Below are 16,291 nucleotides of genomic sequence, written 5' to 3'. Positions count from 1 at the left end.
GGAGAAGATGACCGGAAAACTCATGTTTGGCTGGAAACAACATCGGAAACCGGCAAAACCCACTATTACCGGTCATAATGAAATAAGGTACACATTCCAACAAGTTTAAGGGTTAATAAAACATGAAAAATAATTTAGTGACCAAAAGATAAAGTATGTTATCCGTTAAAGTCATTATCCCAACTTTGAATTAAGGTGGATGAGGAATGGATAAATGTGAGGTAAGATATAGTAGGCATTAATATCTATATAAAAGAATAGTTTTAATCTCCTTTTGACAAGTGTCATTCTATTAGGTCTCCTAATTAATGCATATTTTATTCTTTTTTTTGTCATGTGTTACCCTATTAGGCCTCCTAATTAATGCATGTCACTTGTCAACTTATTAAATCTCCATTTCAAAATTCATATTTCAAAATTTAAATCTCTCACTCTAATTACATTAAATTATTAACATTAGAATAAAATTAAAATAAAATTAATACAAATTATAATGTGATATAATTTCACATATTTATTTAAATTAACGATTATAATTTTTTATAACTAAAAAATATCTCTTAATTAAAAAAAAATTTAAAATAATTGATTAATAATTTTGAATTCTTACTATAAAAATTTAATTAATTTTATAACCGTGATTTCCACGGGTTATAACTTCTTTTAGAATTACGAGTGAGTATATCTCCGACGTTGAACTAAAGACTTTATTGTTAGATATTTTGTTAGCCATATAGGCTAGACCCAATTTATAGATGTTAATATTTTAATAACAAAAATTAGATAACTAAACAATAAAATAGTAAATGCATACAAAGAAATATATAAAACCAATATAATCATTTCTTGTGGAAATAAAAGCGATACGAAATCAAACCATGAGGTTTATTCGTGCGAAAAATATTATGAAAGAATATATATATATATATATATATATATATATATATATATATATATATATATATATATATATATATATATATATATATATATATATATATATATATATATAAACATTTAGCCTCAAATGTTGAATTTTAGGAGATACAACCCGGTTTAGAGCAGGTGCCATATGGGCAATGGAACAGGGCCCAAAAATTTAAGGGGCCCAATTTTTTTTTTTTTATAGTAGATCACTGAATTCGTTAGGCCCAAGCAATCCAACACCATTAGAATTTCAGAATCGGAAATCAGGCGTGAAACTTAAAGCGAATTGGCGCAGCAGCAAGCCAGCAAGCGATCGATCATTGTTATTTGTTCAATTCATCATCGATTAATCTGTCTCGTTAAGTCGTTCTCCTTAAAAAAATCCTTGCAGCAATTGTGGTCTGTGGAATCACCGAATCAGGGCAGGGAAAGTGGGAAACGAAAGGGGCAGTCAGCTGTGCATCACAGCATCAACAATCACCCATCAGGTTAGCTTCTTAGCGAGTAGCGACATCGACATAGGCTCACAGCATGCAATAAGCCAATAATCAACAATCATCATCCATTGAATATTGATACATCAGCTTCTAATTCTAGGTTGTTAGGGTCAATCACGATTAGAGACTTAGAGTGTTAGACAATCAGTTGAAAACTTGAATGTATTATCAGTTTTTCAAATTCTTGTGTAACTGTTTATTCGTTTAGATAAACTATTTAATTTTCAGATTCTTGAAAGTGATTCATGAATTTTTAATTGTTTATTTGTTTATCACTATGACATATTGTCATTATGTCATATTATCATATTGAAATTGATTGAATGATTCACAATGTTAAATGAAATCAATTTTTGAAATATATTATTAGAATCAGAAATTAAATTATGAGATTACATTTATTGTATAATTGTTTATTGTATAAATGAAATCAATGAATTGTTTATTGTATAATTACTTATCAAATTATGTTTATTGTTTGTAAAATTGTAGACATGAAGTATAAACAACCATCCGGTAGTCAAAAACGTAAAAAAAGAAAACTAGATGAAGAAAAGAGAAAGGCTGACGCCGGTGCTCTAGATAAGTTTATCCATAGACAACCTATTGAAGAACATGTTGAAGAACATATTGAAGAGCACATTGAAGAGCATGTTGAAGAGCACATTGAAGAGCATGTTGAAGAGCAAGAGCATATAGAAGTAGAAGAGGCAGAAGAGCAAGTGCCCGTTAAAGAGCTTGTTGATATATATGATCCAAGAAGGTGGGAAAAACTTAATTCTGAGGAGATTAAACTTTTGGTCCAGAAAGGCCCTAAAAGAGATAATAGTATTATGTATGGTCCCTACGATAAATTTGGTAGACGGTTTTCTGCAGCTTTATATACAAGAACTTTACCAAATTTGGAGAAGTGTGATAGAGAATGGCTAGTATATTCAAAAGAGATTGACAAAGTATTTTGTTTATGTTGTAAAGTGTTTAGAAAAGGGATTTCAAAAGGTAAATTGGATGGTGATGGTTATGCAGATTGGCACCATGTCACCACTAGGGTTAAAGAACACGAAATTTCATTGGATCATCTTACAAATAGGAATAAGTGGTTTGATATGCGTAAAAGACTGAACCTAAATGAAACAATTGATAAAGTTCAATACGAGCAATTCAAGAAAGAAAGAGATTACTAGAAACAAGTCCTTTTGAGAATCATTGTAGTAGTGAAATTTCTTGCTAAACATAATTTAGCATTTCGTGGATCCAATGAAAAGTTGTATCAAAAAGGTAACTATAAATTGTAATTTTTTTGTTCTAATTCCAACAAATACCTTTTTGTTAATTATTATGACTGATTTCACTTCTTATTTGTTAATTTTATTTAATAGGTAACGGAAATTTTTTGGGTGTCATTGAAATGTTGGAAGAGTTTGACCCGGTTATCAAAGAGCATGTGCGGCGGATCACAAGTGATGGGCTTCATGTGCATTATCTTGGCCACTTAATCCAAAACGAACTAATATCTTTGCTAGCTCAAGAAATTAAAAAAGAACTTATCAAGAAGATAAATGAAGCAAAGTACTACTCAATCATACTTGATTGTACTCCCGATTCAAGTCACCAGGAACAGATGACTATAATAGTGAGGTATTTGACGTTATCATATAACTCTGTTACTGTCGAGGAGTCCTTTTTAGGTTTTTTGAATGTTGATGATACCTCTGGAAAAGGAATATTTGATATTACACTTGAGGAGTTACAGTCTCTTGGTCTTGAAATTGATGATATGCGTGGACAAGGCTATGATAATGGAGCAAACATGAAAGGAAAACACCAAGGGGTGCAAAAGAGATTTTTAGATATAAATCCTAGAGCATTTTACACTCCTTGTGGTTGTCATTCTCTTAATCTTACATTATGTGATATGGCTAACAAGTGTGTTAAAGGAAAGAACTTTTTTGGATTCATCCAACGCATTTATACTATCTTTGCAAATTCTACTAAGAGGTGGGAAATTTTGAAAGATAATGTTAAAGCTTGGAGTCTTAAGTCATTGTGTCAAACTCGTTGGGAAAGCCGGGTTGAGAGTGTAAAGGCTATTAAACTTCAACTTGTGGATGTACGGGAAGCTTTACTTCAAGTTGGAGAAAAAGATAATGATGCTGCAATTGCAAGTGAAGCAACTTCACTAGCAGAAAAAAAACTTGGTGACTTTGAATTTTTGGTATCAACTGTTATTTGGTATGAAGTACTAAACCATGTAAATATTGTGAGTAAGAAGTTACAATCAAAGGATATGCATCTTGATAATGCTATTACAGAAATAAACAAATTGATTGGGTACTTCAAGAATCATAGAGAAACTGGTTTTTCAAAAGCGATTGTTGAAGCTAAGGAGATTACTATTGAAATGGGTATTGATCCAATATTTCCACAAAAGCGTTTGATTGAAAGGAAAAGAAGGTTTGATGAGAGTTCAACTAGCGAAGAAGTTTCATTTACACCTGAAGAGAACTTTAGAGTCAATTATTTCTTATTCATTGTTGATCAAGCTATTTCTTCTCTTGAGACAAGATTTGAACAATTCAAAGAGTATGACAGAGTATTTGGTTTTTTATTTCCACATAATTTGAGGGGAATTGAAGATAAAGATCTAAAGTCGTATTGTCATCGTCTTGAAAAAGCACTCAAGTTTGAAGAAAGATCGGATATTGATGCCGATGAACTTTATACGGAGTTGAAATTATTTGAGACATTGGAAACCAATGAGTTTAGCAACCCTATAGATGTTTTGAAGTTTTTGAAAGAACTTGATTATTTCCCAAATGCAAGCATTGCATATAGAATATTGTTAACTATTCCAGTAACGGTTACATCTGCAGAAAGGAGTTTTTCAAAATTGAAGTTTGTGAAATCTTACTTACGCTCCACAATGACACAAGAAAGACTTAGCGGTTTGGCAATGATATCTATCGAGAATGAAATCTTAGAGAGTATAGACTATGAAGAGTTGATCAACCAATTTGCAATCAAGAATGCTAGGAGAGCTTCAAGAATTCTTGGTTAGCTGTTAGGATATGTAATTACTCATCAAAATACTATGATTTTGCTTTGTTTATTGCCATAAAGTTTATCGTTATTTTAATAAAAATATTAGTTTATGTAAGTTAATTTGTTACACGTTAAGGCCTAAGGGCCTTTTTTATCCATCTCGTCCTGGGCATTTGAATCCTCAGAACCGGCCCTGGATACAACCTATAAAGCATCATATAAAACAAGTTTATGCATTAGAATTGGTCAAGAAGTCAAAAAGTCAACGATAAAAAAAAGTTAACAAAATTAAAAACTCTAATGTGAATACTAATCGTCAGCTTGACCGAGACTTTTTCATTTGAATTCCCCCTTAAGAGTTTGACATAACCATCTTTAATCTGCTAGGTTGAATGTTAAATCCTCATCTTCCCTTGATCCTGGTAAATTTCTCACGATTCTCGCCCACCTTCCCCTATATCTGGTCTCTTGCTTCTGAACTTTACATCCTCCAATTTCTACAAGCTTTTTTTCTCTCTCTAAATGCTTGATGTGTGATTCTTTGATTCAATGTTGGTTTGCCCGTTTCATATTAACAAAAGGCTTATGGTTTCCTGCAGGTTCAAGAAAGCATGATGCCTTCTCTTCCCTACTAGAAATGCTTTCTCAGATAAAAAAACATATATATCTTATTTTTTGTTTAACGTGTTTGTATGATTCACGGGTTTGCTCCGTTTCAGTTTCATTATCCTCATTTCATTTGGTTTGACCCCTTCTAAAAATCTCTCTAATTACCTGGAGCCATTTCAAATTTCATATTATCCTCTTATTTCTTCTTCCCCCATCCGTGGTTCTATTTCTAAAAACAGGGAATGATGATCTTCACAATTTTATCTCAACCACCAACGCTACCACATACACTACCGTGCTCTACCATGACCACCGGTACCACTACTCCAACGCCACTCCTACGATTAATCATTATTGCTAATAATTTTGATAAAGATAGCCAAACAAAAATGTGTAATTACATATGTAATCGTAGCCTAATGGGTTGGTGGTACCGGTCCAGCAAGTCTTGATGCATCTCATAGATATCATATGTTAGGACTTCAGATTTGAGCATCGGATAAGATTTTGTGCCGGTTGGTTTTGAGCATGGTTTTGTCATTGTAGCAATTATGGGAGATGCAGCCGTGGATAAAATCTCGAGTATCGGGACTTCAAGCAACCAACTGGTGATAAGGTGAGTAAAACTTGTCTTACTTTCAAAGTATGATTTGAGTATAATTAATCAACTGCATTTATCAATATATAAATAATGTGTTGTGGAGAGAGATTAAGCACAACAATGATTTGATATGATTCTAGAAGAAATGTATTTGGGATAGTCTTGGTGACTGTAATATCCTAAGTATGAATCTAATGAATTAGTGGTAATCTTGGTGACTGTAAGACCATGATATCAAGAATTGTTAGTCATGGTACTGTTGGTGATTGTAATATCAATGGACCAGTAGTAGTGATAACTTTGGTGGTTGTAATACCACATACTGGAATATGGTGAATCATTGATTAAAATTTTGGAGATATTTTAATAAGTGATATTTTTAGGCCGGACGGAGTGGGGAGCGGGGAAGCCGCAGGGAGGCTTCCTGCATGGTGAAACACCGCACCGGGGGTGCGGGAAAGAAGCAGCGGGAAGAGGGTGGGGGAGAGAGTCCCTCTCTCTCTCTCTCTCTCTCTCTCTCTCTCTCTCTCTCTTCTAACGATTGGTTGTGCATTTTTTTCTTTTTTTTTTTCTTTTTTTATTCCAAACGGGGGAAGTGGGTTTTTATTGGACCAAAAAGTGAGGGAAGGGTTTCCCACCCATCCCATGGGTTTTTAGTGAGGGAAAGAGGGGTTTGGTCCACCAAAAGTGAGGGAACCTTCCCTCCCACACCCTCCGCTCTTATAGGTTTGTTATACCGTATGAAATAGTTTCACTCACTAAACTTATAGTTTACCCTATTTGTTATTGATGCATATTTCAGGAAGTAGTGATATTGTTTAAATGAATGATAGAGAAACCGCAAGAAAGCTTTTATAGTTTTTCTCATGTAAAAAATAACAATGTAACTACTCAGTTTGATCTATGGGTTTTCTTTTGCTATGTGTAATAACTACTTGCAATTCGTTGTTTAATATATAGTATGCCCATCGTTTAATGTTTTAAAGAAGATATATGGGTGTATTTTATGTCGAATTTTCGGGTGTTATAGAACATGTTTGTGATAATAGAGTGATTGTGTCTAGGCGCATTTTAATTTCTTTTTGTTAATTATAATGTCTTCATAATATTTTTTTTGTTTTTTCTATAAAAAAAATAAGGTTTTAAATAGGTGGAAAGGAAATTAGTTTATTTCTCTTTTTATTATTGTCTATGTTAAATAAACATGAAAAATGAATAATATTTCTCTTTTTATTATTTTCTATGTTAAATAAACAAGAGAAAGGAAATTAGTCTATTATTTTATTTAATTTCTCAGTATGTCTTATAATTCAGTGCTAAATGACTGCAAATTTAAATTAATATTCAAAATTTAAAATACTAACAAGTATGATGCATCTGCAATTTGCATTCAATAAATTAAATGTTTAAATAGGATCTGCTCTTGTCTGTAGACTACGGTCTAGAAAAAATTCATTAAATTATAAGGCAACTATATATATATATATATATATATATATATATATATATATATATATATATATATATATATATATATATATATATATATATATATATATATATTCAAAAGAAAAAACATCATAAATGGTCTCTGTGGTTTTCCAAAATCTGAAGTTTAGTCCCCGTGGTTTAAAAACCTCATAGATGGTCCCTATGTTTTCAAACTTTTGACAATTGGTCCTTATTACTAACTCCGTTAACTTTTGTCCGTTAATTGAGGGGCATTTTCGTCATTTCACACCACAAGGACCATTTATGATCTTTTCAGTTATTTTAAAAAAAAAAGAATAAAAAATAAAATAATATGCAAAGGTCTCTCTCTCTCTCTCTCTCTCTCTCTCTCTCTCTCTCTCTCTCTCGGATAATGTCGCTAAGAAGATCTGATCTGATCGGTCTTCACAACATATTGAAGCCTTGATTGCTATTCTTCCACCGCTTTGATTGTTATTCAACGAGATTAGTATTCTTCCATCACTTTGACCTATCTTCATCTTCTTCACACTTCTTCATCCAAAGCTATTCTTTTCAAAAAAAATGGAATTAGAATACCTGCAGAAAAGGGCGGAAGTTCATTTAGATTATAATTGGGTTATGACAGTGGAGCTTGGCAAGAACATGGGGATCAATCAGAAGGTTGAAATAGAAACAGGTGATAACTATCCTATTGTTTCATAAATTAAAACCATCTATGAAATCTTTCCTTCACCATTATTGTTTATTCGAAGCCTTCATATGAAGTCGATTTTTAAAGACGACCATCAAGTTGGGGTTTGAAATTGAAGCTTGGGTTTAGGTTTAGTTAACCTTCAAAATTGGACCTTTTACAACTAGATGGAATCAATTTCAAAAATCTATTTCATTGCCTCTCGTCCTCCTTCCTCCATGTTCATAATATAATTATGGTGTATTCATGTGTTTATGTCTTAATGTGTTTGAAGAACAAACCCAAATAGATTTCTTCCAATAATCAATCCCAATTTGTATATTTTTGCCTCTTCTTCCTCGTTCTAAAACCTACAACTCAAAACCCTATCATTTAGGATTCTCTGTGTGCGATTTCACGAACCACCATTTTGGATGAATTTAGCTCTAAATTTCACTGGTTCCTATTGCAGATCTAACCCATTGTACAAAATGATTTGGGTTTCTCTTTTGTCATTTAGGGGTTAAGTGGATGGTGACCACTAAGGTCTAACCATGTATATTATTTAAGCAACAGATGAATTAAAAAGAGACTATGATGAAGAGAATGTGAGTGTTTTGGGGTGATGTTCTTTGAAGTTCTCATGAGTCCAGAGAGAGAGAGAGAGAGAGAGAGAGAGAGAGAGAGAGAGAGAGAGAGAGAGAGAGAGAGAGAGAGAGAGAGAGAGAGAGAGAGAGAGAGAGAGACCCTTTGCATATTATTTTATTTATTTATTTTTTAAAATAACTGAAAAGGTCATAAATGGTCCCTGTGGTGTGAAATGACGAAAATGCCCTTCAATTAACGGACAAAAATTAACGGAGTTAGCAATAAGGACCGATCGTCAAAAGTTTTGAAAACATAGGGACCATCTATGAAGTTTTTAAACCACGAGGACTAAACTTCAGATTTTAGAAAACCATAGAGACCATTTATGACGTTTTTGACAATTTAACACTACTATTTTGAAATAATAATTGATTATTAATGTGATGGATGAAATATATATTTTATGTTGGTTGTTGGTATGTAAATATCACCGGATTAATTAACATTAAAAAGGTTGAAATATTCTAAATAATCATGGAATTCAAATTGAGGTTGTTCTACAGAGAGTATAAAATGAAACTAAATCAAATAATAACGTAGTTAATATCTAGTTACAAATGAAAGTGGTATAGATCTATCGGTAAAATACATAATTAGAGCCGAATTTGAGGGGCAAAATGGGTATTTACACAGGCCCAATTATATATATATATATATATATATATATATATATATATATATATATATATATATATATATATATATATTATAACCAACATCCAACGATAGTCAGTTAGTTGAGTCGACCACCACCAAAGCGATAATACATAATCCATACATGAGACGACTCGCCTCAAAATCAACGAAACCAATTGCAACTTTGAGTTATTTGAAGACTGAAATCGGTTATATTTCAGTAAAAGTTTTATGTTTTTCTTTTGGGAAAACTTCGGAAAAGTCCCAATATTTTACCATAATTTACAAAAAAGTCCCAAACTAAAATTTGTTTATGAAAAAGTCCTAATTACTGGTAAAAATGACGTTTTTGCCCTATTTTTCCGGTTTACCGGTTTCATTACTTAACCGGTTTTAATAAAGTCCCATTATTTTACCATAATTTACGAATAAGTCCCAAATTAGGGTAAAATAATAGGACTTTAATGAAAATTATGGTAAAATAATAGGACTTTAATGTTTCTGGGTAAGTAATGAAACCGGTAAACCGAGAATATAGGGTCAAATCGTCATTTTTACCGGTTTTTGGGACTTTTTCATAAACCAACTTTAGTTTGGGACTTTTTCGTAAATTAAGGTAAAATATTGGGACTTTTCCGGAGATTTCCCTTTCTTTTTGTTCTAGTTTAGCACTTTAGCCCTAAATTAGTATTCAGTAAATTGGGTTTATGTTCTAGTTTAGCCTTGAACCATACATGACAAAATCAGTAATATTAATGAAATAATGTTTATCCGAAATCTAAAATTTTGAATCAGATTATCATTTAATTTGGCCCTTAATGTTTATATATCACTAAATTTGCTGTAATAACTTGAATGTTGAAGTTCTTATTAGATTACCACAAGTTTTGAATCAGATTTCATATTATCATAAATGTTTAATAAGATTTTGTATGAATAGAAATTCTGAAACAGAATTTAGATTATAAGAAATGTTGAATAGGATTTTAAATTATTAGAAATTTTGAATCAGATTTCAGATTATCAGAAATTTGGAATCAGATTTTAATTTATCATAAATTATGTGTAACACCTTATCTCTGATGGTGTTTTTCCACACTTTAATTGAGGGTTTTATAATCCATAAGAAATTAGAAGGATGGGGCGAAACAGGAAACCATTTATTGCATTTGTTGAAAAATTTGGAATTAATCACAAAAGAGAGGAACGCCTCTTAATAATTGTGACACACTTTCGGCTCAATGGACTGAATGTGTTTTTACGGTTTTGTGACTATTTTAAAGGTGTATTAACTCCAACAATTTATCATTTCTCAACCTCCTTAAACCTTAGAATGTTCCTTGAGTGAAACCCTAGCCTCCTTTGAGTATTGTGAGCTTATCATCTCTCATTGAACCAATTTTATTGTTTTTTTGTGGTGATTTAGTGAAGCTTGAAGATCAAGAAAGTTTATTTAGTTGAAAGGAAAGTTGTTACAAGTTTGGATCCAGCAAAGTTACTCCATTTTTGGTCTTTTGTAGTATAAAGTTCATAACTTGGTCTTTCTTTTGCTAGATATTATTATTGGCCATATTATATGCTTTTTGGTCCATTTTGTTTATGATATTGGAATTAAGATGAGTCCAATATCTTTTGAGCACCTAGGAATGCTCTTTGGACCTTTTGGACTTGGAAAGTTGTCATCTTGTGCTTGTCCTTTAAGTCATGTAAGTTATTGGTTCTTTAAGTCATTTTTTTGGTATTAAAGTTTAAATCTTGCTTGTTTGGAATGTCTTAATGAAAAAAAGTTCGAAACTTTATCCATTAATACATTGTTAAGGACAAGATCTAGAAGTTTGGGACTGGACGTAATGGATTAAGTCATTTCTAGTTGTAAAGAAGGTCTCGACGTGGCGCCCCCTTCAAAAGAACGATGCGTTTTTTGGGTTTTCAGATACATGTCTATTTTATGCTAGAAAATCGACTGTTTTGTCATGTAGTGGGTGCGGTGCGCCTGGTTGACCAATTGTTGACTTTTTAACCGTTGACTTCAACCATTGGGATTTGACTTCTTGAATGTTTTGATGTTTGGTCAACTTTAAGGATTTGAGCTAAATACAGAGGTTTAGTCTCTGTTTGTTAGGTGTTTCGAGTGGTTGTTTCATTGGACTTCGAGTAGTTGATTTCACCTCTTTGAACATGTGAGTATTCTCATTATACTTTCCACTGCAATAGGTATCTATGTGTGCTAAGGTATGGTTAGGTTGTATGAGCTTGTTAGATTATATTATATTGTTAGGCTAGTAGAGGTGTTAATATGTTATCTTTAATGTTGAGTTGTATGTTTACCTATGGTATGCATATATCAACATATTTTGTAGGCACCGAGGCATTCTTACTTTGCGTAGAAGGCCAAGACGCAGGTGGGCCAACTTTATGTCTTAGGGACTCACGATTTCAAGATACAAGGTTGGCTCACTATTTAAAGCGCCTTAAGTCCGATGGGGTGCGCCTACCTTTCATAAAAATTAGTTTTTGCTTTTCAATTTGATATGTATAATTACATATCAAATTGTTCCATCCTATGATTAATAAATCACAATGGCTGATCACCTATGCTACTTGATCAAAATCTATGCAAGGATGCAACCGTAGGTCTTAAAAGAGTCATAATCTTTACCTACAATGTGCCAATAACATCTTAGAGCTGAGAATGCATAAATCAAAATTAATGGCATAGAACAAGGGGTTCTAAAAGATCCATAACCTTCACCCTGATATCACAACAACAAAAGGTCTTGAGGTGACGATCTCGACCTATGTATTGGTAGATAGACCATACAGTACTGTCCACAACAGTGACTAACATTTCATGGCTTAACACAATAAGCCTAACTAAGCATACAAATCAATGGAGCATAGCTCAATAATAGCAGTTATATGACATCTGAAGCACGCATTAGCCGATTAATGCAAACCCTAGAACAAGGAAGTGTGTAGTAGAATAGCCTGTCCTTAAAGACACCACAAGACAATTCATAATATATGTGTTAATATGCCACAACAATGTGTATACATACAAAAAGAAAACGGAAGAGAACACTTCCGTGCAAAAGTACAAAACAAAATACACAATCTATGGTTATTAACAGCCAAAATTTTTTACTATACACATAGTACATGGAAAGGAAACTACACAACGAACAAAAGTGCAAGACACAAATTAGCCCTCGGAGTCTGAGGAAGAACCTCCCGGATTCGGCCTGTAACAAAAATGGTGAAAGTCGTCATAATCCAGCTCCCCCAAGCGAAAGAGGCCCGCGAAATTTGTCTCAGCTAGGGACGATAGAGTGGCATCCACCTCTTCAGCTCTTCTTGCAACATGGCTAGGGTCTGGGACTTCAGATTCTCCGGTATTTTTGGAACAACCACCCAGTTGCTTCCCCTTTTCAAACCCAAGGGCCTTACAAGCCTCACAAACACCTTGGATCCCGCTGGCGAATTCCGCCCTTTCAATAACTTTATTAATTACACAAACCACTCCCTTCTCCAATATCAATTGCAAACTACCTCGAGCGGCCGCACCATCAACACGAGAACGGGCCAGTTGACGTTGGCACCTAGCCAACTCACTTGCCAGCGCACCTTTCTCCAGATTAAGACAACTCACTTGGTCCTCAAGTCGCTCTGATCGGTCCAAAGTGGCCACTTGGTCCTCCAAAGCGGCTTTCTCGCAAGCCACAATGCAGTTCTGCTCGGAGAGAACTTGGCGCACCGCCTCTGAATCACAAAATTCCTCCCTCATGCTTGCCAAGGCACCCTACAATACTTTCAACCGCCTTTTATTCGCACCAGCGCGGCAAACACCTTCGGCAGCAGCAACCATAAGGGCAGAACTCTGGGTCACGGCATAACAAAGATCACCATCCATACGTGAATTTGATTGACCCGCAAGCGAACTCATTGTAGCTAGAGGATGAACGCATCTACTCCACTCCTGGGCGGTAGTGTCTTCCAACAGTAAGGAATCTCTAGTAATCGCCCAACCCGGAGCATAGGCCTCGAAAGACGGGGAGTGAGACAAAGTTCCTATTTCGTCAAACAAGGAAGGCTTCTCACACTGAAAAGAACCTTCAGGCGAACTCGGTGCACCCCAAGACATAGAGCTGGAACCAAGATTAACCAAGGGTGAACCAGCAAACGGTGAGGATGACACCTCCGGAGAATTAGGCACTACCACTATCTCTTTCTGCTCAGGCACAGAAAATCGATCATTAAGAATACCCCCAATACCACCAAGAAGCCTGGCCACAGACACAGTCCTATGCGCTATACAAGAACAAAGACCCACATCATCAGATTATGTATCCTCGTCTGACAACGGCACCACGCACAAACTTCACCTTTTTCCGAATAAGAGCACTACCTCTTCCTGCTTATACCCCCATAGGCAAACCATAAGGAGCAGGACCTGGCGAACAAACTGGGGAAACGACCCCAACGGCTAGCGGGGAAGGCAATACAGGCCCTCTAGAACCAACATTTCCCCCTTCCACCAAGAGCAATTCAGAAAGCTCTCGCATACGCCTTTTGGACACAAGAAGGGGAAGAGCCTCTACAAGATCGATCTCCCGGTGATGGAGCTTACCTCGATAGTGATCGCGCAGGGCCATCCCCAAAGAAATATCAGCTTCAGCACCTGCACAAATAATAGTTGAATATAAGAACTCAAAAGATACTATGTTCCTACCCCTTTTCCTTTTTCAAAAATAAAAAAAGGTGGGGATGGGGAAAAGGAGACGAGTGGATAACGCATATCACGACGTACAATTGCGCCGTCTTCCCACGAGCTCGATAGGTGGCACTCATACCGGCCGCAACAAGAACGAAATCTTCCCAGTTTTCCCTGACAACAATGATTTTTCCTAGTCGTTTGCCGAGGGTTAGGTTGCTCCCGAACAATTTAGGAAGGCGATCAGTAAAGTCTCGTGTTTTTCGAAACTCACGCCCCACAAGGTTCTGGTTAACCCAGAGCCATTTCCTTTGCCAGTTTTTCTTTATGGCATCTTGTTCAGAGATTAACTGACGAATGCCCCGCCTTACGCTAAAGTACGAACACCAGAATTCGTAGTTGAACAAAAGAAGTAATGGAAAACCCAGAAGGTGGGTATACAGCCCAAAGATCGGAAAATCAGTTCAAAACTTACGATTTTATTAACAGTGCTCGGGGTCAACTCATCAACGAAGAAGCCATAGTGGTCCACAATCATGTTGAAGAAATCGGATTTTGGTAAGTATAACCCTGCTTTGAATAGATGGATCAAAACTTATGAGCACTTAACAACAAAAAACAAGTGATCAGCCATTGTGATTTATTAATCAAACTAAATTACATATTTAATGTCTAATAACATAAATTAAAACATCATACATATATAAAAAGGCTTACATGAACTATAATGTCAAATTCAAAAATACGTTCCAAATTCATCAAAAAGTAATTGTCAAATTCATATCACTAGTAATTAAAATTTACGATATAAATAGTCCATTCTTCACACACCTTGTCAAACTCGACGTCTGTATATTCATTATTCCCCCAAAACTAAGACAAAAAATAAATTAAATTAATAAATATGCTTTGTATTTGTTACAGATTTAATAAAAAAATAAAGGATGTATTAAAAAATGGCTTATGTGTGTGTTTTGCATTTGCTGAAGATCTGCCAGGGCCTTTTGTCTAGACTACAGAGCAGAAAACAAAAATTATCATGTTAAAAGTCAATCTTTTTTTATATATATAAAAAAAGAAACATAATATAAACATAATGATGTAAGCTTACAGATTGGTTTGTAGCCCATCTTTCATAATAATGAGTGTATCTTTCTAAAAAGTTTTTAGCCATCTCTCTTTGTTTCTCTATGTCATCATACCGCAGACAACAAAATACATAATATTTATTATTTAATAATTCCAAATGTGTAAAAGATTTATTAAATGGTGTAAATCTTAATTTAACTTTTACCACTCCCTCTTGTTTTGCTGCCTCATAACAATTGCATGCATAAAAACCACCTGTTCTTTCACCATGATCAGGCCATGCACCAAGACAAAGCCTGAAAACTAAGACATTTCACAAGAATTTTATATTAAAAAAGAATCCATAATTATGAGAAGTAATCAGACTAAATAATTCCCAAACTAATATTTCATCACATCGGTAGGAAAGTATACTACTTTAATGTAAACATCTCATTTTTATCCTTCCCCTTAATTGCTCTAAAGACCATCAAATTTTCATAAATTGATGAATGCAAAACTAAAACCCCATAAAATTAGTTGTTGTTATAAAAAGGATTTGCATGTTAAAGGGGAAAACTATGTAAACTTATCTAAAATGATAAAAACCAAATCAAATTAAGAATACAAAATCAGTAAAGCATGTTAATATGATATCTACAAACCTGGTCAGGTAAAAAACAATGACAACCTCATAGAATGAACCATAGTTCCCAACGTCCACCAGCATTAAATTAAGATCCAATTTTTATGATATCTTGAGATTTTATCTAGGCTCTCATACTGAACGAGGCCCTAAGATGCTCAAATCTGAAGTCCTAGTTTCAAAGCATGCTCAAAACCAAGAATCGCTCAAGAATAAGCTAGAAAATACCATACAATCTCTAATGGAGAGATCAGGAATGATCAAGATGGCGAATTTTTACCTCAAAATGGTTGCAAAATCAGTGAAGCTCCCGGATCTAAGGCCTTCTACGCAATCCAACCTTTTCAAGCTTCTAGTTTCCTCCAAAAGAACAAAAGATTTACTTTCTAAAGCTCACACACACTCTAGAAAGTAATAAAGCACAACTAGGGTTTCTCTCTGTACAATAAGGTGGTAAGGGAGGGTGATGAGGGGACTTAAGGTCCTTTAAATAGGGTGCAAACCGTAAAAATTAGGGTTTTCATCCATAGCCTCAACTTGCCGAGTTGGGGTCTTCCAACTTGTCGAGTAGGTTCCATAATCCATGCGGCCTTATTAGGTTTTACTCCACGACTTGGGGCCTCCAACTCGTCGAGTAGGTATTATATGATGTACAAAAATTCTTAAAATTTCATACCTGGGAGTCAGGATGTTACATGTCAAGTGGATCATGTGATAATTTAACGGAACGACATATGTTTTCTTGGTGTATGGAGCTAATAAG

The 16,291-nt window shown here is 34.4% G+C and overlaps 2 protein-coding genes across 2 annotated transcripts; both read left to right on the top strand.

Annotated features, from left to right (window-relative positions):
• Positions 1-1,918: 1,918 nt before the first annotated feature.
• LOC128127194 (uncharacterized) lies at positions 1,919-2,608 on the top strand. Its single transcript, XM_052765617.1, has one exon. It carries the CDS (start codon positions 1,919-1,921, stop codon positions 2,606-2,608), a length of 690 nt encoding a protein of 229 aa, XP_052621577.1.
• Positions 2,609-2,832: 224 nt separating this feature from the next.
• Positions 2,833-4,482, top strand: LOC111881375 (uncharacterized). Its single transcript, XM_023877769.2, has one exon. It carries the CDS (start codon positions 2,833-2,835, stop codon positions 4,480-4,482), a length of 1,650 nt encoding a protein of 549 aa, XP_023733537.2.
• Positions 4,483-16,291: the final 11,809 nt, after the last annotated feature.

Source organism: Lactuca sativa, chromosome 7 (assembly GCF_002870075.4).
Source record: "Lactuca sativa cultivar Salinas chromosome 7, Lsat_Salinas_v11, whole genome shotgun sequence".
Taxonomy (NCBI): domain Eukaryota; kingdom Viridiplantae; phylum Streptophyta; class Magnoliopsida; order Asterales; family Asteraceae; genus Lactuca; species Lactuca sativa.
Note: the sequence above shows the minus strand (reverse complement) of the source record. Positions and strands in the feature narration are given on the sequence as shown.

What these genes read in the sequence shown, in the direction of transcription:
- LOC128127194 (XM_052765617.1), top strand. Translation starts at nt 1,919, where the DNA reads ATGAAGTATAAACAACCATCCGGTAGTCAAAAACGTAAAAAAAGAAAA.
- LOC111881375 (XM_023877769.2), top strand. Translation starts at nt 2,833, where the DNA reads ATGTTGGAAGAGTTTGACCCGGTTATCAAAGAGCATGTGCGGCGGATC.